Below are 23153 nucleotides of genomic sequence, written 5' to 3' on the forward strand. Positions count from 1 at the left end.
TAAAATTGTAATCGGACAATTACTGGACATGGGGCACCAGTTGGTTAATGTGCACACAAGTGATCTGTTACATGCACCAAAGATAAACCTTACTGATTGCCTAAATGTTAGTGAGTACCCAACTGCTTGTTTGATATTTATCACAATAGGAAACCTGGTAACTTTTTTTTAATTTTTTTTTTAATGCTCACGAGAATATAGACCCAAATTTAGTTGTTGAGCTTTCGCATGACTTTCCACCCATTCAAACGAGCTTAAGTAAAGTTTATTTCAGTAGGTCTTCTGCAGTATCTTTTCATGAAGTCTTTGTTTTTACGGTCATATCCACAACTGAATTCAGGAGTGTGCTGACCGTTATTTATTGTTAACAGGCATTCACTTGATCTTCAATCTATCTTAATGGGGGGGGGGGGGGAATAAGATGCCTATACATGATTGTATTTAACATATTTTATTCTGATGCTGTTATAGTTCTATTTGACCACAGTTAAAATGCAGCTATTGAGAATGTAACCTGTTTCTGTAGTGCTGCAAGTATGCAACAATCTAACCAAGTCTCAACTGCTTTAAAGCAAAAATCATGCAGAACTTTTAGTTTTAAGTTACCGTCAAACAGGTTGGTAAATCTTAACACTGGAAGCATAATAAAGATAACTTTAAAAAAAAAAATGTAAAAAAAAACCCATGAATACAAGATGGCTACTGTCCAGCCAATTAGCGATGGCAATGTTGCTGGAATACATTTGCTTTTTCAATATTTGCTTTTTTGCACCTGTTACAAAGAAGTTGCTGGTGCTCAATTTTCCCTTCGCTATTGTTCCCTGGATAAGAGACCATAATATCAAATATCTCCAACCAGGGGGTCTCTTTTGTAAAATTACATTAGCTATACTCCTAGATGAGTGCTGTACTCACCCATATACATGGAAAAATTATTTATATTGTGCCATATATTTTGTCAAATTGGAAAAGAAACTGATTTCACCTGTGACTCCTGCTAGCGGCGGTCACCATAGATTTGGCTTGCTTGAATTTTTTTTACTTACCAGCATTCTTTAAATGTAAAGTATCAAACAGCTAAAATCCTAGAGCCAGAAGTTTGAGGAAAGATCGTAGGAATTTCCTTGATTCCTCAACTCTAGGAAGAAAGTGTGTTGTTCAGACTAAAGCTTAAGGCTGAGTCCATGGTCAGCGCTTAGCCGCTGACCCGTGCTGAGGCGCGCTGACGCTTGTCAGTGAGCCTCTGCAGCCGCAATGACAGCGGCTTTAGCAGGGGCTCACGTGCGGAGATCTTAACATTTGTTGTGTTTTCGGCGCTCACGGGAGCGCAGGGCCGGTCACGTGAGCGGTTCACCCAATGAGGGCGAACCAGCTCCGTGACGTCACTGGCCCGTACCTAGACGGCGCGCGAACTAAGGCCAGGGAAAGCACCCGCTTTCCCTCGGCCTCAGCGCGCCTACGCACGGCTGCAGTTACCATGGACTCGGCCTAAGGCTTAAGGTCTGTGAAGGCAATCTTGTATATTACGTTGGTGATTAAATTCCAGTGTGCTAGGATCAATCCAGTAGAGCAGTTGATTAAAATTTGTGTATTTACAAAACGGAGTATACATTCTGAGGTGGGTCATGATTAAAAACTTTCCGTTCATGTCATTGTTTTAGATGCAGTTGTTGGATCCCCGAAGAGTAGCACAATTTGTCCTGGTAAGTTCTGTATGTTTTATTAAGTGGCTTTGCATCGATTTTTACAACTGTTTTTAGCTTTTAATGTTTCATTTTTGTCCTTTACACGGACATGTTGTACACAATAAGTCTCTGAATACATTATACTTATTTTAAAGTGGCACTACGTGCTGCATTGCGGTTTTTATTACAGGTCTGAGCGATCCCGCTTCCAGAAAATACCTCCTGTAGGGGGTGCTGGTATCCCTGTGAAGTTTAAATGTATCGGTTTCGCTGGCCAATAGGAAGCAGCAATGGATGATGTCACGGTTTCCTATTGGCCCGCGGAACATTTAAAGCCGCCATTTGAATGCAGTTTCCTGGCTGCATAGATATAGACACACACTATAGAGGTAAGCATCTCTAGAAGCAGGGTGTCCCCAGAGCTGAAATTAACGCAGTTCATCTTCAGAGACCCCCTACTGTACCTACATGTAATTAAAAAATCTCAATGTAGCATGTAGCTGCTTTTAAGTTTATGCATTTCTATTTAAATCCTTGAAAGTGTTACATACCGAGATTTGTCAGTATATACTCCACTATGTTGATTGTTACTGTAGCTTTAAGAAACAAAGTAATAACAAGCTTTGAACTTTCCCTGACTCACTGCTTGTAACCTAGGCAAATAACCATAGGAGAGCTGTGCTGATTTTACTATTGGATATAAGGAAGGGTGCAGCATGTGTACTGTACTGGGTTCATATTCGGGAGGCGAGAGTCTGGTTTTATTTGCTTTAAGGAGCATACATTTAAAGTGATTGATGAATTTGAGGGGAGATTTGTTTTGCTTTTGTTTTTCAGATAACTACCAGACAGCACAGTTGCTTGCCTTAATCTTGGAGTTGCTCACATTTTGTGTGGAACACCACACCTATCACATCAAAAACTACATTATGAACAAGGATTTGCTAAGGAGAGTGTTGATCCTGATGAATTCCAAGCATACCTTTTTGGCCCTTTGTAAGTGGATTCTGGTTTAATTTATTTTGAAATGTAAAACAAAAGTACTGAAGTTTCTCTTGTATAAAAATGTTGACTTTGAAATAGCGGATAGTTCATTTCATGAGCAAATGTATTGCTACATGAATTCACATTGGTTGGTAATTGTGAAAACTACATTAAAAATACACTTTGGGAAAGTTTATTGTATTGATTGACAGAACATGATACTTATTTATTTTATTAGTGTACTGGATATCTAAGATTTTCACATTAACTTTTACTGCAGTTTAACACAGATAATCAAGGAGTACTGCTAATGATTAGTAGCTGAACTTAGTAGTATTGAAGACCACAAACGGTGCCCTTCAGACATACCATAATTGGTGCATTTTGTTGACATTGTACGTAGGTATAAATGTATGAGATGCATCCTGCACTGACCCTATACAACCATCAGTGTGGTTTGCTATGAAAGGTTACAATTAAAATGGCATGAGATGTCCTTAAATTGAATCCTGTTTCATTTCAATACTTCTGGTCTCTCTAATATTAACACAGAACATTGTTAAAATTTACATTGAGGTGGAATAGGTCAAATCTAAGTTTTTTTTTTTCTCTCCCTCTTTCCTTGACTAGGTGCTTTACGCTTCATGAGGCGAATCATAGGCTTGAAAGATGAATTTTATAACCGTTACATTATAAAGGGAAACCTTTTTGAACCAGTTATAAATGCGCTTTTGGATAATGGCACCAGATACAATCTTCTAAACTCTGCTATAATTGAGCTTTTTGAATTTATTAGAGTGGTAAGTATAAATGGAACTGTTTAAATATTCAGTTGAGCCCTCTGCACCCAAACCAGTGAAGATTCAGATGAACAAACCAACTAGTCTTTAAATTTGTAATTGGCGATTGGGAAAAAATAGTTTTTGACCAGCAATAACGTGTTGTGGGGATAATAAAACTTGGTTGCACTGTAGAGACCCACATGTTTAAGTCCTTTCTTTTTGTATTTTGATTTATTAGGAGTATATATAATCACTATCTTTTTGTCTCCCTTAGTTTTCCTATATGTTGCCCTGAAACAAATATAGCAATCCCACCCCCTCCCCTCATCTTTTCTCTACTTAAATGTATCACATCTTGGTAGTTGGGCGTTCCCAGATTATATATTGTTATATTGAAGTAGGATTGCATAGTTGTAGTGTGCAAGCAATTCAGATGTACATCAGTGGTTTCATCTTCTGTCTCTTTCACAGGAAGATATAAAGTCTCTTACAACACACATAGTAGAAAACTTTTATAAGGCACTTGAATCCATTGAATATGTTCAAACGTTTAAGGGATTGAAGACTAAATATGAACAAGAGAAAGACCGACAAAGTCAGAAACTGAGCAGGTAATCTATTTCAATGATTCATGGGTTTTAGTTTTTGATATTTTTGTGTTCTGACCACTTAGTGTGGTCTTTACCATAGTATAGACTCATTAGATCTTTTTATAATTCACTGAGGTTGTCCTTCTGTTAATCCTCTACTGTCGCAAACTTGAGTGAGTTGAAATTTTTTTTTTTTTTTCAAAATCAAATCATTCATGCCGACTTACTACATGGCTGAAATCCTCTAAATAGGAAGATAAACAAACGGCTATCATGGAGTACAATCCAATATAGAGACCACTAAACCACACTGCAGATAACCATTAGTCAAACAGTGAACGTGCACTGGATCAAAATATTTTGTGTAAGTATTCCATTGTGTTCTAATTGGTTTTCTAGTGGCTGATCTACAAAAAAAATTCTATACATCAAGTTGCTCTAGTCTTTGAATAAAGCCAAAGGTGTGCACAAAACACAGCTTGCTATTAAAGAAGGAATCAGAACATATTTAAGCAACATGTATGACAGACCATACAACATGTTGTGATACAATGTCTCTGTTTAGTCAAAGCTTGCCTTGCAGAAGAAGCAGTGTTGTCAACAGTACAGACTGGGCAAAAGAGCAGTCATTACTTTAAGCTTTTGTGTGCTACCATTCATTGGTATAGACTGGTTATTTTTATTTTATTTTTGGTTTCCCAGTTGGGCCTCGTTGAGATCCAGGTTGCTCTCCTGTGATGTGATTGATATAAAGCACCATTGAGAAGCAGGTCTTTTGGCTAGTTCTCAACCTTAGTTTGCACTTGCACTACATTTTAGTGTGTGAAATCCCATCAATATCCCACAATTTACACTTTACTCCAATGTGTAGGATCGTCTTAATTGCAGGATGACAACCACAGTTAACTGTTTCCTGGTTTAAATTACACAACCGCACTTTCCCCATATAGAAGAAATGCAGAAGTAACTTTAATTCTCACGATTTCTTGTAGTGTACCATCTATATTGCGCAGCAACAGATTTCGTAGAGATGCAAGAGCATTGGAAGAAGATGAAGAGTTGTGGTTTAATGAAGACGAAGAGGAGGAAGGCGAAGCTGTTGTACCTCCTGTTGAGAAATCTAAAACAGAGGATGACTTTCCTGACAGTTATGAAAAGTTCATGGAAACAAAAAAAGGTATCTTCATTACTTTCATTGCTTTAACAGAAAACATGTGGGGGTAAAAAGTCATTCTTCTACAGCCTGTAGAATAAATTGCATGTATTGGATTAAACGGAATTCTTGAGACAATTGAAAGTTTCTATTCAATCTTTAACATTGGATATATACGTGCCCCACTGAAATCACCTTTACACCTACATTTATTACATATGGTCAGATATAGAATTTGTGCAAATGCACCAAAACATGTTTATTGTAGCAGATATCTTGGAATTCCTTTCCTAATCAGTGACTTTTATTGTGCTATTTATTGCCAATTTCTGAGTAGTTGGAATAAACTGGTTGTATAGTTCAGGAAAGATGGAATCCCCATGTCTTCCGTATGTCTCCCACATAAGGAAGTTCAGAAACTAAACCCACTGACAGCTGTTTTGTCCGTTTTGGTCAAAGATTCTGCATTGTGTAGGTATTCATAGTTGCAAAGAACTTCACACATATGGGTATTTTATCTGTTGTACCTTGGGAGGGTTCTGAGAGCAACACAGGTGTGTGCTGGTATTGCTGGCTTATCCATTTGATACAAAGGTTATTCATCTTGAACAGTAAACATGGTTTAGAAATCTTATGTAATGTGCCAAATACCAGCAACATTAATCCTTTAATGTTATTTCGAAATTTAATATTTTAGCTAAAGAAAGTGAAGATAAAGAGAACCTTCCAAAGAGGACTTCTGTGGGAGGATTCAAATTCACTTTTTCTCACTCTGCCAGTGCAGCTAATGGAGCAAATAGTACAAATAGCAAATCAGTGGCAGCTCAAACACCACCAGCAGGTTCTAATGGATCTTCCTCCAAAAACACAAACTTGACCACCACAGTAACATCTACGAAGGTGAGTGCTTTTGTCCCTTTTTTTTTTTTGCTAAGATTAAAAATTGTCAGCTGATTGCAGCTTGCTGAAGTTTTGGCACTTGAGCCTGATCTGCATTTGTATATTGCCAATAGAAATGAGCTACATACTTTGGATATACATCAGATTGGTATAAACTTCAGCCTAACTATATTCCTGGTTAAGGAAGAAGTCCTCATTTAAGCAGATATTCACTATTCATATTGATTATTTTAATTTACAAGTAGGCCTATGCACAATCCTTACTTCAACAAAAATCTAAACTTGTGTAAATTCTATATTTTGTTAGAGTATTTGCCCAAGAACCGGTTTCTAGCACAATATTTAGAATCGCTAACAGTTTTGTGCCACAGATCCTTTTACACAACACCTATCATTCAATTGTAATTTGGGGATTACACTGTTTGATCCACATGCTCCTTAACACAAGTGTCGTTTCTGATCTATTTGAGTTTTGTCTAGTGAAAATAGATTTTATTGTAACCTTAACAATTGATTTGCTGAATGACCGATTTTAGTCAACAATATTGCATTTCTTCAAATGTTGCTGTTTTGTTAGCAGGGAAGTCTGATTGGCTTGGTGGATTACCCTGATGATGAAGACGAAGATGAGGAAGAAGACACCTCCCCAAGAAAAAGACCACGTCTTGGTTCATAAAACAAAATTGACAAACATTAGTTGTGGGTTCTTCTTAAATGATGCAACTGATGTCTACAAGCTTAGTGTGAATCAGAAAGCTTTCTCCCTTGAATACATATGGAAGTAGCCAAACTCCATTAGAAGGGTGTAAACGCCAAGCTTTCAAGGAAGCCCTTCTAGTGTTTAAGTAGCCTGATGGCCTTCAAAATGATGGGTTAGCTATAAAAACCTAGATGATTGCTTCAATGCAATATGCATCTTGCATTTGGGATGGGGACCGAATGGAACATTTAGGAAGAAACATTTTTAATGTTGCAGGGTTACCCCAAGATGTATGTCAACTACACAAATAAAAGCCAGAAGCTTTCAATTGCACACCCGATAATCTTTGTATTGGTGCTGGCCATAGTGTTTTTTCAATTGCCTATTTTATAAAATCAATTGAAGGGAAACTAAATCTGTTATTAAAGAAAAACCTGAAAATAAAACCTCGGGACCATTCTTTGTAAATTTAATTACCGTCTAAATCAGTTGGTTGGGGGGGAGCGGGGGAGGAACACTGCATTGTAGTGCATGATAAGTTTTAAAACAAAAGCTTTTTCAGTTTGTATTTTTTATTATAACCTGAAGTCAGAATGGACAGGTGTGATAAGCAGCCTGTCCTCTATACTGAACTTCCAGAAATACTGATGCCAAGTATCAGTAGCTTCCGAAATTTGTCTGGAAACCTCTTAACCAGTGCCTCAATCTCTTGCAGTGTTAGTTTTGTGTTCATTACATGGACAAATGTTTGTCGTTGCATTCAGACAATACCATACATACTCCTTGATAGTACGGAGTGTATTTTCACTTTTTCAGATTTAAAACTAATTACAATGGCTAATGAAACTATACCAAAGGGTTAACACAATGCAGAAAGAATTACATTGATCGGATAACATCTGAAATACTTTAGAATAAGGTGAAACTATTTTATTGCTAGTACATTAAACTGAGTAAAGGCAGAACAGTTTATAAACGAATGTCTTCAGCAAGGGTGTAATGTGAAAGCTGCTTTTATTGAATAATTTTTAGTTATTAATTTACAGCACATTCCATGGATATAAATGAATTGTAAAACACAGGATATACAAGTAAATGTAGTTGTGGAACACCATTGTTTTTATTTTCAAAAAGCAGCAACTGAACTGTAAATATTTTAATGCTCACCCATATATGATCTGAGATCATGCTGAAGAAACGCCCTCATCTGATTTAATGTCCTAGAAATACAAAGCCAGCTGCGATCCTCAGCACCAGTTGCCCTTGTAATGTTATAGGTCCATTTCTCCTGGAAATAGTTTTAAGCAGTTTCCCTGTTTTGGAGATTTTGTAGTTAATTTTAGCTATTGTTTGGAAAGATGGGCTGTCTGTGTAGATATGAAGTATAGTTTTTTTTTCTCTCCATAAAACAGAAGTTTATTTTGTATTACATACCACTGTACCTGTTTTACACCATTTGTATACATGTGGTGATATTAATGCTGAACTGTAAAATTCAGGAATTAAAATGTGACCCTGTAATTCCATAACTTTTGGTTTTGTTTTGTTTGGTTTGTTGTAAAGCAAAGTTAATAATTTTAATGTGGCCACTTTAGCTTTTAAATTAAGCCAAATAAAGTATTGGTTTAAAAAAAAAATGCAATACTTGTTTAGACCATGTAATTAGACTGTTTAATGCTAGTTTACCGTGGTAAAAAGTAATGCCTGTATGGGCAGTGTGCTGTATTTCACTGTGGCACAATAGATACAAATACACCTGTTGGGCAATGCACCACTAGTCCTAGTAATGATTAGTTTATTTTAAAGTTGTGGCATTGGTAAAACTGAATGGTGTATCATTAGTGAATTCTTATTTTTTAATTATTTATTTTAATCTGGCCGACAGGCCAGTGCTTGGACTTAAAATAACACTAATATAGCAAAGTTATGGTCTTGCACCTGATGTGAAAAGACTAATTGAAAGTTAAATATTCATAAAGCTATAAGTAAGGTGGAGTACAGAGTATTTCTGGAGGATTTGATTTATGGGTAACATACACCACGTGGCTCATTTTAATATTCCTGTAATGAGTGCACAATATTTAATTTCTGCACTTCTTTTCTACACACTCTTCTGCAATATCTGAAGACTACAAAGACATTCCTTTTGGCCTTGTACTGTTACATTGTAGCTGCCTTCACAGTTTAATACGGTTGGTCCACAATCAAGTCTACCAGAATCCTGAAGAAGCTAGCACTGGTTCTGTAGCTTGTTACTTAAAGTGACAATTTTGCTTATTTTATTTAGTTGGAGTGGATCCTTTTGAAGACTAAACTTTTTGGGGGGGCTAGTGCTGGGGACCACCAAGTCCTGAGACACTTAACAGTTTAGCTGTTTTCTATCACTTTGGGCAGCCATTTTAATTTGCTTAATCTAACTGGTCAATAGGAAGTTGCCATGTCAGAGGGATGAGGTGGCTTTCTAATGGATTTGTTCTTCCTGGATATTTAAAGATGGCCACACCAGCTACTAAACCAGTCAGACTCAGAACTTTCCTGGAGCTAAAAAAATGTGTAATAGAAGCAGGATTGCAGCTTTAAATCGTCTGGAAACATTACACATGACTAAATTCCCCTCTACCATTTCTTATAGTTAATGCATAATTTGAGATCAGATTTCCATCTGCATATGCTTTATTGTGCCTTTTCAATGTGTTGAGTACACAGACAACTTTTTTTTCCCCTTTTAGTATTAAACATGTGACACTTTGTATATAGTTTAGAAAGTAGATTTGGACTTAGGTTTTCCCTCCTGTGGTTCACAATCATTAATAGGAATCTGTCACGTTATCATTTATTTCATTCTATGTATATGCGTAATGATAATTTTTCATTGAGACAACCAAAATCCCCTAAAGAATCTCAGAAAACAGAAGTATTTCAGTATCTGATCTACCATTGGGAAGGAGGATTATTGCTGCTTCATTTCAAAATGTCATTTATTGCTGCAATGTCCATACATAGTGTGTGTGCTAATCTACATTTCCATCAAATCCTTTTATACTACCATTCTACTGTCTTTTTGAAAACAAATACTCCCTTTCAGAAAGTTATATTTTAACAGTCCTGTTTAATCACTGGTAAAATTGTGGTGGCATGGCCAATTTAAACCATTGGCAGGTGACTGAAGCTGCAGTTATTAGTCATGTGATTCATATACAATATACAAAAGAGTGCACCAGAGGTGAGTATGTATTAAATATAATCAAGGGCCACTGATGAAACATGGAACTGTGCAAAACGTGTAGCGGTCATAGCCCCGCTGATTTTGTTTAGTGCCTGACATTCTTGGACACATGCCTGTTTCCCTTACAATCGAATCTTTGCTGCAGATGCAACCAGGAAGTGTTGGATAACTGATGATACTTCATGTCCTCCCCGCTGGGACAGGTTGTGTCACCAAGTACCACACTTTCCAAGCATCTCAACCGGCTAGATGCACACTGAACTGCAACCCACTGACCTTATTTTACCTCAATTGTAAGTTTTCACTTTTAATATTCGTTTAATACATACTCATACTTACCTCTGGTGCGCTCTCTGTTCTCAGAACTTCGGGGGAATTTGGAGATGCTGGATGACTTCTACACACAGTAGCTGCAGGGAGTATTAGGCTACGCTTATAGTGCCTGCGACGCAACTGACGTTAGGCAGCGGTTGCTGGAAAAATCAAATTGAGATGCTTTCCAGTGATCGCGACCAATAAGTGCACGCGACGGCAGCGGCGCAGGCACTATAAGCGCAGCCTTGGTCACCTTCCTCTTGCTACCAACAAGCAGAAAGCACAAGTGCTGATTCAGTGTTTTGCTACAGTGTCATACAATATTCATTTGATAACAATCATGACCTATGCTATTTAACATTTAAAGTTCCTGTTGCCTTGTAGATCACTTACTACTCCTCATACTGGAACAGTGAAATAATGATACTAATGCATCCAGATAGGGTAATGCCTGGGAAGTGTAGTTGCAGCCTAAATTTGTTGAACTGTGTGAACATCCCTTGCTGAAATTAACTTTTTACAAATAGTGACTAAATATTTATTTAAAGCATACAAAAATAATATTCAAAACCGCTTTGGCAAATAGTTATATTTAAGACTGTCAGATTCCTCACTTATTAATGACTTCTTCTATAAGCTTTTCAGCCAAGTGTTTCCTTTTCTGGAAGTTTTTCTTTTCTTCTTCTGTCATTTCCTGTAACAGAATTCACTGTCAATAAGGGGGAAATAAATCATGCATACATAGATTAGTATGTGTGTTCATATTGTGTGGTTGCTCAACCACCATGGTTTGACAGGTGCCTCAGTGCTATGCAGCGATAGGTATTTGTTGAAATTACATGTATTGTATATAGGTGACAGTGTAATCTCCTGCAAGTAGATTTAATATCTGTAAAGATGGCTAATAGGCGTTTGAGTGATATTTAGCTCCAGAATTTTTAAAGCAGTAGGATGGCCAAATTTCATAGTAAAGTTGTTAAAAAAAAAAAAAAAAAAAAAAACCTATTACTGTTATTTTGATTCAAAATATGTTTCAAAGATTCCATTTATAGTATTCTCCAGGTGAATTAACAAACTGGATTAAGTTTACCATGAACAGGTATTTTACCTGTCTGGAAGACGATGCCTTTTCTTCATAATCGTCTGTGTTTGGTCTGGTTTTACTTGACTCCATCTTCTTTGCCAACAACTCCCCTCGCTTCTGCTTAAGATAGTCAGCTCGTTGTCTTAGCTGTTCCTTTTCCGTCTGTGATAGACTCTGCAGACACATTCATTAAATGTCAAAGCTGGAGCATGCAACTCTGCTCTTTTTTTTTTTTTTTTTTTTATAAACCAGATCTTTTCTTGAACGCCTATTTTGAATGCCAATTTTTGTATATGGCCCCCTGTTCAGCAGATAAAGTATTTGCAATATTAGGTTTCCAGAGGTAAAATGGAGCTTTCCAAAAACAAAAAGCACAGGACATGCTCAGGGGGTGAGATACTAACATGAGTTTAACTCAGACTTCTGGAGGGATTGCCGCTTTAACATGTAACATTCTTGGTGCTTAGCCCTAAAAGTTACATTTGTTTTGGGGTCAATTTTTTTCCCTCCAAATCATGGCTAGTCTCACATAGAATAATTATGAACGACTGGAAAAAAAAAATAGAAATAAAATCGCTGTTACACTAAAATAATGTAGGTTCTGAATTCTTCCCCTTCTCCTACATGTAAAGAGTGGCATTTACGTATGAATGTTTCCATGGTAGTTCTAGTAGAGGGTATTCTAAAATAGCAAATTTTTGCGCCTGTTTGGGTAGCACCCTGTAATAACGTAATGATTTAATGTCTGTTTATTCTCGTCTTTAATTGGTGCAGAGACAAGGAGAAGGGCAGGTTTCCGACGCATATCCATTGATTAATAGGGATTTTGAGCTGTAACTTTAGGTTTTTGGTATTTCACAGATAGTCTGTCTTCATTAGCAAATTATTGCAGTTTAATCTTAGACAAGTCAGAGAAAAAGTTGGGTTGGAGAAGTGGACCATGAGTGAAGTCAGATACTATCTATATATGGATAAATAATATTACCATTGGCCAAAAAAAATAAAAAAATCTGATTCCCATTCATAAAAGCAACACGAGTATGTGCACTTTACTGTACAGAACGCCAACACTTCAAGTCCTCCTAGTACCAGGGCATTACATGTCCTGTGGTAACTTGCGGAACTACAAGTCTTGATCTCAGCACAGAAATGAGAAATTGAGTCATATGCAAAACCAAAATACACGGTAAAAACACAACTAATGAATATTGTCTCTCTTGTACCCAATATGGGGCAATGGATGTTGGCATTTTTATTTTCCAGATCAGATTTACCGATTTTATTTTTTAGAATGCAGAACAAAAAAAAAAAAAAAACATCACAGAAGCCTCTACATCCTCCATACCTATTTTTCTGAGACATTAACACACTTGCCTTGAGAATTCAGAGCACCCCTTCTATGAGGATATTTAAACATGTTATGAAAGCAGTAACAAATAAGTAATAAAATTTGGATATTGGGAGGGGAGAATACTGTATTTGACATGAATAGGTTCTTTGCACATTCAATTTGGTTAAAGAATTGAACGTTTAGGATATATTCCTTCCTTCAAAATGTGTATGGATTTAAATTTCTTCCCACTGGAATATAGTGGGAATTGAAAAGCCCGAGTTTATTTCTTTAATTCATATTGCATAAATATCTAACCATTTTAGCAAGCAACACAATGAAAAACAAGGTCCTTGTACTTACTGTGACGGAACCTAATATCCCAGCTTCTTTTCTTGCTTGCTCCAACCAAGCCTCTGCTGCTTCTGTGTTACTCATTTCTTTTAATTTAATAGAAGGTGCTTTGATTAGAATGGCCTCTATTTTTAATGTCTGTTTGATGGCTTCATGAGGATCAACAGCTTCCTCTGGTGGAGATAATTTGAATAATTGAAAGTAATCACACAAATGTCACTACAGTAATAAACATACTATGCTTTAAATCCTTAATGATCTAGAGAGATACAAACTTTATATAGTTTCCTAAACATCGTTATCAGCCTTAATCCTTAAGAACGCTGCTGCATTCTTTCCTCATATGTGGTACTATATACAGTAGTATCCTGTACACTGTAGCGCAATTGTGCTAGATGCAGTTAAGCCTAGATGTACATTAAAGTTGTTAGTAGCTGTATTGGTCTCAGAAAGAGTAAAGTTTATTTGTAAATTGTGATATCTTTTTATGGACTAACAGAACAAATCGTGCAAGAGCTTTCAGTCTCAAACTTGGGCTCAGGAAAACCTTGGATGATGGTCCATAAAAAAAAAAAAAAAAAAGTTATTACAACCTACAGAGACTAAATATCAAAGAAAATAAGCTATTAATATGATAGAGATGTTATATGGCTGAATATGTTCACTCGATTGCAAAAGTAAATGAGTACCTCAGTATTAGGTGCTACCGTTTGAAGTGAAACATCTTTGCTGGCACATTAAAATTTCATGGCACAAATCTCCTTCATGGAGACGGAAGTGTGTAATGGAAGTGACGTCACCTGTGTTGGCCACGTATGCGCCCATGCGCAGAAGCGGCCGCCAGCACGCAGACTTAGCCATCAAGACATGAGGTCATGCATGTGCATGCACAGAAAAAACGAGGAGCCGGGTGGGAGAGGGGGAAAAAAGCGGAAGAGCGCAAACCTGGGGAGGTACTGGGATTTGCAAGCAGCAGAGACACACACTTGAAAGTAATGCCATTTACATACTGTAAAATAAAAAATATATGTATCTTAGTTTAGTTATCACAAGTCAATTGTATCATCTATTCCAACGGATACTATGGACATTTCTGCTGGGGAAAAAAATAAATTACTCAAGTCTTTCATTCAATCAAAATGATAAAAATCAAAACACAGAAGTTTCACTGAAAATGCGTGTGCTCGGGCCACATTAGAAGACAAGCTTTTGAGAGTTCTCTTCCTCAGGTCAGCAATATAGAGTTAGAAAATATTCCACGAGTTTAACAGATCTTAAATCCAAGATAATCTATGGCAGATGAGGTAGAGAGGGAATAGTAAACCTATCAGTCCTTCTCTACCTCATCTGCATTTGATTGTCATCTTGGATTTTACATCCGTGCTAACCTCATGGAATCTCTGTAAATCAGTATTTGCCGACCTGAGGAAGAAAGAAGAACTTGCAAAAGCTGGTCTTATAATATCAATTGTCAGTCCAAATAAAAATAAAGGTATCACCTAATATGTAGCTACTCATTTACTTTGCACTATCACAACAGGACTAACACGGCTACTTCTTTTTAATTCAATTTAATGCGAAGTAAATTTTGGTTATTAAGCTAAACGGCACTTCTAGATTGCTCTATTATTTCACTACAGGATTGATAAAGCAGCAAATTACGTAAGATTTTTTGCATGCCGATGTATTTAATATACATTGTACTAGAAGAGAACTGTTGCGATTCGTGGTTTTGGGGAGATAAATGCAGTTTAAAAAAAAAAAGTGTTAATAGGTTTATCTTCCATATTGTCCTCAAACAAACATATGAAAATATTTCCAAACACTGTAAATCATCTCCATTTACACAACAGGGGGCATGCATTATTTCTATTCAAAGATGTCCGAGTGAAATAATGAGACCAGCACCCTGTTGGAGGCAAGTAGTCTTACACCCCCCTGTCCCCTATTTAATATGGCAGGGCTCGTCAAACTAATTTTCAAAAGGGGCCATGTGAACAATAAACAATAAATGTATGGGTAAGAATGCCGTTAGAGAAGGGCAAGGTTAGATAGATCATTAGACCTAAAACAATGATCCTTCAATGACAGATCAATAGTTTGAACATGTTTCAAAAAACTTCATGTTTAAATCCTATTATTAAAATCGGCAGAAAAGTTAATGTGAAAAAGATACTGGATGTACGGTCATGAAATAAGCAGGATTATATGGTTCAAGGGCCCCTCAGATTTGGACAACGGGCTGCAAGTTGAAGAGCCTGTCAATATGGTACGAACCTGCAATGCGCAGATCATTGACTAAAGTTCACTTGAAAGGAAGGGGGATTTATTGTTCACTGCACAATACCCCACCAACAAATTATTTCAGTGCTGTTGCTTTAAGCAGAAATTAAATGGCAAAATATTTTTTATAAAGAGATTGATAGGAAACACACTAGACTGTTCCATTTAATATGCTAGAAATGTTCTTTGAAAACATTACCTGCAAAGGTTACTGTTCTGTCATTACCAGTGGACACTTCCTTTAGTGAAGGTTCACCTGAACTGTCCGGAGAGCTTGTCTGAAAAATTTGGATGCATTTGTTTTTTTTCTTAATTCAAATTAAATGCAAACACTGATGCACATAAAAATAAAATTACTGTGCTACAAGACTAAAACCAGCAGCATTTCATATTAAAAATATTTTAACGCATTCAAATAAGCTGAAAATTTTAATCGTGAAAATAAAGGAGTCTGAAATACTTCTGTTAAATTGGCACACTAAAAATGACCTGTCAAAATGCTCATTAGTTTATTATTATTTGGTACTGATGCTGCCTTAGAGCAAAATAATTCTCACCGTTGTAACTTTACGCAACTGTTCCTGTTCATATTCTTCTTTCGATAGCCTATAAAAATGTAGTTTTAAAATATTATATATATTGTATGTATGTGGATAGATAGATAAAGCGATATATATATATACACACACACACACACACTTAGCGACCCAGCTAATTGCAAAAATTATAGGGGAATAGGCTTGCCATCAACATCTGCAAAGCTTTTGACTTCTATTATCCGGACCAGACTACTTAAAAACGCAGAGAATTGTACTGCAGGGAAGAACAACAAGCAGAAATACAACTCCGCTGCAAAAAAGATACCTTTATGGTATTTGTTGACTTTTCGTGCCCTTTTGACAGTGTGGATCACCCATCGCTATGGTGCACCCTCAAGGCTGATACGGTACCACATGCCTCTCTCAATGTGCTAAGCTTTTTATGAAGGAGGTACAAGCAAAGTCAAACACATGGGCAACATATCCGCGCCATTGTCCATATCCACGGGAGTCAAACAAGGTTGCATAATATCGCCTTTGTTATTCAATATTACCATGGAATGGATTCTCAGAAAAACATTTAAAAGACAGGCCTGGCGTACAAGTGGGAAGCGAGTTTCTCACGGACCTTGTATACACTGATGACATATCTGTACCCAACAGATTCAACTTCAACTGGACGGCAAACCAATCGAGCGAGTGGACTCATTGAAATAACTAGAGTCTATTATTGATAGCCAAAGCATAGCAGCTACGACATCAAAAGCCGCATCAGTAGCGCCACTGCAGCGTTTGCCTCCTTAAAGAAATGCTTGTGGAACCAACAGGACGTGACAAATGTAACAAAAAAGTGAATGTTTAACGCCTCAATACGCACCATTTTACTGTATTGCTCGGAAACTTGTCATGCAATCATAAAAGCACATAATGATAGTGAGACAAATCAAAAATAAGCAACCTCTCCTTACGAGAGAAAGGCAACCTGGTCCAGTCAGATAGAATCCCACCTACTCCTGGAAGGAACGGGACAGAAGGAGCTAGCACTCTAACCACCATTTGAGGCGAGGTCCCGACAGCCAAGGTGGAGACCCTCTCCACCCCCCCCTCCTCCCTACCCTCCCTACTGCCTTCCTTCTCTGAATGCATCCCTCCTACTTGACGGTTTCGGTTGTCACACTTTTTCCCCAAAAAATGTTAAAATGACTCTGAATTAGGCAAATGTGACTTGTACGTTTATTGATGTATCAATGCCTAATAAAAACATTTGAAAAAAATAATAAAATAAGCAACCTAAAAATAAGCATGAATGAGAATGGTCCCACTTATACCATCTCAAATTTGTTTTTATAATCGCCAGAGAATACACAAAAATAACAAATGTTGTACATTTACTTTGACATAGCCCCATAATTAAAATAGAATACACTTAATGTTTACCTCATAGCTTCTGATATCAGTTTAATTTCCTGTTGTTCAAGATCAGAAACTGTATCTGTGCCATTTGTCAAACAATCTGGAAGCACACCTAGATATAAAATAGAAAGGCTTTGTGAAAAGCAAAGCAATTTTTGTAACACATATATTTGCTTTGGTAAAATAAATGTTTATGTTGTTAGATTTTCTTATAAAAAAAAAAAAAAAAAAAAAAAAAGGTCACAGCAAAGTTGGACTTTTAATGCACATAACAATGTTAGCTTGTGATCATCCTGAAAATGTAGGAGGGCAACTTGTGATCTGCACACAATTCCAAATAAGAGCAACATAAATCTTCAAAAAACTATTGATTCTAAATGTTCTCACACACACACACACACACACACACACACACACACACACACACACACACACACAATATTTACAGATCAATATAATTTCCCCAACTAGTCGGACTTCGAAAACACCAACATTTCCAAAGCAGCTGTGTGTCAGATAAAACAATAGCAATGCCAGTTCTTACTAGCGCCTAGCTCTGGCGATGCTCCAATCACCAAAGGTAATAAGGTACAATCGGAGGGTCCCTCAAAATAAACATGCCTGCAGCAGTACTCCACTACATCCTTCTAACAGAGTAAAGGAATTAAAGGGGAAATACCAATAACAGATTTTTCAAATAGGTTTTGACAGTCAACACAGCATCTCAGGATCTCTAGAAACACTAGTGTTTATCTGGCCATAATGGCCTCTGATCTCGTCAGCGTCCTCGGATACAACAAGATGGTTGCAGGCAACGTCACTATTTCTGGGTCGCCATTCCGAACATACTGGACTATTCTCAATAGGTTGTTTGACAAACTGGAAATAATCCAGTAGATAGATATAGATAAAGAGTTCAGAATTACTGATTCCATCATAAAAATGAAACCTTATTTTTTGAAGAAAAAAGAAAAATGTCGTCATGGAGAGTCCAAATCTGAGCATCATACATCAGGTGTAAGAACGAGAAGAAAGTCTCCCATTATAATGTGGCATTCAATATACATTACCATTTCTTTCTTGGATTATCTTAATTGCTTGTAATTGTAGTTCAATGTTTTTCTGCACCATCATAGCTTTAAACATCTTAAAATCGTCTACGGCTAGCACTGGTTGCAAAATGTTCTACAAAAAAAACAGAAGTATGTACACTTATAAATCAACAACCATGCATCTTACATATTAAAGGTGTTGGTCTGCAAGGCAATGGTCGCAGACTCCTCCAGTAGAAGAGCTACCCGTTCCCAGTAAAAATAAATAAATACAAAAAAAAAATTCAGGCATTCTTGGGGTGACACCAGAAATTAAAAGATATGAAACCCCTGAAATTTTTGGCCATAAGGTAGAAGTCACGTGCATTGCAATTTTGCATCTGATCTGCCTCAAATGAAAACTCAAATGTTCTGGCAAAATGTATAGGTTGAGCAGAAACCTAAAAGGCATATGTATATTATAGGAGCATATAAAATGTGTGACTGTCGTGCAGTGACTCAGTATAAATATATAGACATGCAAATAGCTAAAACGGGTGGCGGGCACGCGCGTTAAGTCCAACTTCTATGCGTTCTCATTGAAATTGTGTTTGGATTTTAAATAAAAACATCACCATCACAAATACAATTTCTGTGACAAAAGACAAAGAATTCTCACTTAAAATGCGCGTGCTCAGCACACACACTTTTTTTTTATACCTTGCTGAATACTGTTGGTTCTCCGCAGTTTTACCACTCAGTATCACCGATTTCTATCACAGCGGATTGTGCACACCAAAGGACCTCCAGAAGGATTACAAGGACGGACAATGGGCACTCTGGAATGTGTGCGAGTTACCCCACTGATACATCCTGGGTTGTGTGTGATAAATTCTAAATACCTTAATATGGGAGATGTTTATTGTGCCAATCTCATCTAGACACCATTAGGCACTATGCATCCCATAAAATAGTTATTATATACTTTATTCTCTGGAAAATGAGGTTTTGCACGTTATGCTACTTATTTATACAGTTGACAGAGCTTTCTGTGTCTGAGTACTGTATCCTTTTGGACATTGTTCTTGCTATAAAATTAGATTGATCACAAATTAAAACTATCAATACTGATTGGAGATTCGAGTACTGTTCAGTTTGCCATTGTCACAAACCTTTCTTTCTAAATCTTGTGTAGTTACAGTATGTAATTAGACACTTCCAAAACATCTTAGCGTACTGATTTTAATGTCATTTATGGTGTAATCAGTTGCAGGGGTTTCAGGCTATCCACTGCAAAAAATGTAAAAAAATTGATGCATAGAGACGTGAGAAACCACCATTTTTTGGGGGGAGGGGAAACCCATAAATAGTATAAGTGTTTATATTTTGCAACTGAAACGGGTTATTGCAAAGTAACTAAAAGAAGGCGATAGGATAAAATGCCATAGCAGAACAAAGCAGGCCGTCACTATGTTATTTGCACACTTTGCATGTCTTTATACAAGTAAGCCAATTACAACAAAGCGGTCACTACCTTGAGTGCAGGGGAACGGGCGAGGGGCGCTGTACATGCTTCTTGCAACTGCTCTTCACTAATTCCAACTTCTCTCAGGTGTCCCTCTAGCAGCTTCTCCACCTGCATAAGAACAACAAAATAAAAAGAGATATAAATATACATATATACACACAGTGATTCTTGATTATCAAATCCTGTTATCTTTGCGGTTAGCAACAAAACATTGCAGTCATGATTCTTGCAAACATTACTGCAGCCTTCTTGGTAATTGCATAAATGTCATATGCACGTACCCTGCGCAATCAATGCTGTTAATCACACGGCTTTTATAGCAACAGAAAAGCTATCAACAAGCTGCTCTATACGGCTGCCCACTGGCAATGCTATGATGGTAACTAAATAAATTGAAAAAGGAGAAAAACAATATTTACCAGTTCCTTGTACTCGTCGTGAATCTCTGTGTAGGATAACTTGTTCTCGTCATCATCATCAAAAACTGGAGAGAGAATTCCAGTGTTTAAGTCACAGGTCAAAATATGTAAGTTACAAATACCCAATTAAAAAATAAATAAAATGCATTGTTGTACTCAATCCTAAATCCTATGGCCTTTTTAAAAATTAACCATTTGAGAGCTGGGGAGGCATTAATGCATTGCTTTATAGCAACGCGATATAAATAGGGTGGGCAGACATCACGGTTTTTAGGCCTGTGTCCCACATTTTGGGCCACTGTCCCGGTTTTCTATCGGCACCGGCCACACGTGTGATCGGCACTTGCCGGCCACTCGAGCACATGCGCAATCGGCGGTTGCCAGCTGCGCATGCGTGTCCACCAAGCTCTGATCGCATATACGCACAAGCTGTTGGTGAGTGCCGATCACTCATGTGCATAAGCGATCGGCAAGCGCTCATCACGTATGAGCAGTCGGTGCTCGCCATCCACACATGCGCAGTCACGAGCACAACTGCGCACACGCAACAGTTGACCTGTTTTTTGCCAGGACAAATATGGTGACCCTACATATAAACAATACATTACATGTTCCCCCTTAGGCTGAGCTTATAGTGCTGTCGACGTCCTCCAAAAACAAATGTATTGCCGCCGTCACGTGCACTTATAGTAAGCGCGACGCGACGGAACAACGAGAAATTTTGAAGCCGGTCAAATTTGATTTTTCAGAGGCTGTCACCACATGTGACAGCCTCTGAACCAATCAATGACCTGGACGCCCGCGACGTCGCCGCAAAGCGAATTACAACTTTCGCTAGCGGTGACGTCACTTGTCGCGCGCACTATATAGCACTAACCATTGTATACAGCGCTCTACGTAGACATTTTGCAGACAATGCATTCCTGCCCTAAAGAGCTTACAATGTAACATGGTGCCTAAGGCCACGCTTATAGTGCGCGCGGCTACGACGACAGCAACGGGCGAAAGTTGTAATTCATTTTGCGGCGACGTCGCGGGCGACCAGGTCATTGATTGATTCAGAGGCTGCTGTCACATGTGGCGACAGCCTCTGAAAAATAAAATTGGACCGGCACCCACATTTCACGTCGCTGCCGTCGCGCTTACTATAAGCGCATGCGACGACGGCAACACATTTGTTTTTGGGCAACGTCGCGTCGCCGTCACTATAAGCGCAGCCTAAGGCCGTGTTCAGGGTGCATGCTGCAGCTGCGTGCTCCCGTGCGCGCCTCCACCGCACGCTCCTGCAGCCCAGCGATCTGTGTGCAGGCTGCAGGAGTTGGGTCGGGGTGTTTGGGGGCTTGGCGGGGGCGTGACCAACATGTCACGGAGCTGGTTCGCTGAACCAGCTCACGTGACGCGACTGTCACCCCAAAAAATCAATTTCAGATGTAGCGGCAAAATGTAGCAGCAACAACGCTGTACTTTGCCGCCACAATAAATTGCAACCTGACATGGTTCATTGAAAACCATGTCATTGCTCCGATCGTGTGCGCGCGGCCTTAAGCACAGGGCGATAAAGTCACTCACCCTTCATCACAAGAAGCAGACATTGGGATTTGAGCCAGGCTACCCTACTTCATAGTCCATGCCACTGTATTTAGACTCCGTGATGCCAATTCAGTAAACCACCGTAACAATTTTTACTTGACACAGTGTTTAATACATTAATGGACACCTCAGTTTTTAGCAATACGTTAATTCCCATTGCGTATATATATATATATATATATAGTTATATGTGTATGTGCGATTAGTGAATCATCCCTAAAACAGGGCCATGCTGATGTATCCCAGCGAGAGGGGGTGAGAGATGAACCAATCACTTCAGATCCACTTTGTATTTGTTTTAACTACCACATTTCTTCAAGTCTGAGATGCACCTCATAGATCAATTACAGGAAAGCAATCGGTGTATTTACATCTGGCACATATGGGTGTTTCTATAGGAGAAAATGCTATACAAGTTTTACATTAGCCCACTTTCTAAACAGATACAAATAACATGGAAATAATACTATCGCCTCCATTTCCATTCTCTGATGTCCCTCTCTCCCTCATGATTACAGCCCCTGCCCCCTCCGTATACCTGAGCACCTCTGCTCCATGAAATCCAACACGGGTATGGACCAGATAGGGCCGCCCAGAAAGCCCAGGACGGTCTCCAGCACCCACTCAGCATCCTCAGCCATGGAGCCTCCTTCTCCGGCCGGCAGGACACGGTGAGGGCGGAGGGAGGAGCCGCACTATTTCCCCCTCTGACACAGTCAAGTCCTCGGCCGCTGTATGGCCGGCCGCCCGCCTGCCTCCTCCTCTTCAGCGGACGCAGCACAAAATAACGGCGCCGGCGCGAGAGCACCGCGAGCCAGGTACCCGGATGAAGGGACAGACGTTTGAATGCGTTTCTATGGTGACTGACGTCATCGCGATAAATAGGCGTTCGGTGCCGCGGGCAGAGCAGTGGTTCTTTGCCGCGCGTTAGACCATGGCAGTTAGCTGGTGTTAGCTGGTGTATTTTCAAACTCAGTGAGGGCTAGGAGGTTTTAATAGCATAGCTCTGTGGGAAATATGTATTAAAGTAGCAATCACCCCAAATCCTGCCATTTTGTTATTGCAGGATAGGATGAGGCTGAGTCCCCTGTGCCGCTGAGGGGGGGACTTTACAGCACCTGATCTATCTGCCCCCTTGTATCAACCCTCTCCTCCCGGACCCACAACTCACCCCCCTCCCCCTCTCCCCGGGCTCAATGGCCACGCCAGCCCCCGACCTGTTTTGGCCACGCCCCCCAGCGCCTTAA

General features: G+C 38.6%; 2 protein-coding genes across 8 annotated transcripts in view; one reads left to right on the plus strand and one right to left on the minus strand.

The window, feature by feature from the left end:
- The window catches only part of PPP4R3B (protein phosphatase 4 regulatory subunit 3B), a 34819-nt gene extending 26496 nt beyond the window's left edge, over positions 1 to 8323 (plus strand). For 4 of the 6 annotated variants that reach the window (XM_075596221.1, XM_075596224.1, XM_075596223.1 and 1 more), the window contains exons 10-16: positions 1662 to 1703; positions 2523 to 2681; positions 3300 to 3469; positions 3923 to 4062; positions 5034 to 5218; positions 5892 to 6094; positions 6672 to 8323. In XM_075596221.1, coding sequence (XP_075452336.1) covers positions 1662 to 1703; positions 2523 to 2681; positions 3300 to 3469; positions 3923 to 4062; positions 5034 to 5218; positions 5892 to 6094; positions 6672 to 6770 — 998 coding nt within the window. In that variant the 3' untranslated portion in view covers positions 6771 to 8323. The remainder of the gene's footprint in view (positions 1 to 1661; positions 1704 to 2522; positions 2682 to 3299; positions 3470 to 3922; positions 4063 to 5033; positions 5219 to 5891; positions 6095 to 6671) is intronic. The other 2 variants (XM_075596222.1, XM_075596227.1) reach the window with 1 other exon arrangement.
- CFAP36 (cilia and flagella associated protein 36) overlaps positions 1 to 22709 on the minus strand; it is a 39709-nt gene extending 17000 nt beyond the window's left edge. The window contains exons 1-11 of one of the 2 annotated variants that reach the window (XM_075596228.1): positions 22445 to 22709; positions 20317 to 20381; positions 19904 to 20005; positions 18409 to 18523; positions 17363 to 17450; positions 15944 to 15992; positions 15586 to 15664; positions 13113 to 13276; positions 11444 to 11593; positions 10950 to 11029; positions 7792 to 8107 (exon numbers count right to left, since the gene is read on the minus strand). In XM_075596228.1, the coding sequence (XP_075452343.1) occupies positions 8095 to 8107; positions 10950 to 11029; positions 11444 to 11593; positions 13113 to 13276; positions 15586 to 15664; positions 15944 to 15992; positions 17363 to 17450; positions 18409 to 18523; positions 19904 to 20005; positions 20317 to 20381; positions 22445 to 22547 (1008 nt within the window). In that variant the 5' untranslated portion in view covers positions 22548 to 22709 and the 3' untranslated portion in view covers positions 7792 to 8094. Of the gene's footprint in view, positions 1 to 7791; positions 8108 to 10949; positions 11030 to 11443; positions 11594 to 13112; positions 13277 to 15585; positions 15665 to 15943; positions 15993 to 17362; positions 17451 to 18408; positions 18524 to 19903; positions 20006 to 20316; positions 20382 to 22444 lie in introns of those variants that run through there. The other variant, XM_075596229.1, reaches the window with a different exon arrangement.
- Between the last annotated feature and the right edge of the window lie 444 nt (positions 22710 to 23153).

This window comes from Ascaphus truei, chromosome 4 (assembly GCF_040206685.1).
Source record: "Ascaphus truei isolate aAscTru1 chromosome 4, aAscTru1.hap1, whole genome shotgun sequence".
NCBI lineage: Eukaryota > Metazoa > Chordata > Amphibia > Anura > Ascaphidae > Ascaphus > Ascaphus truei.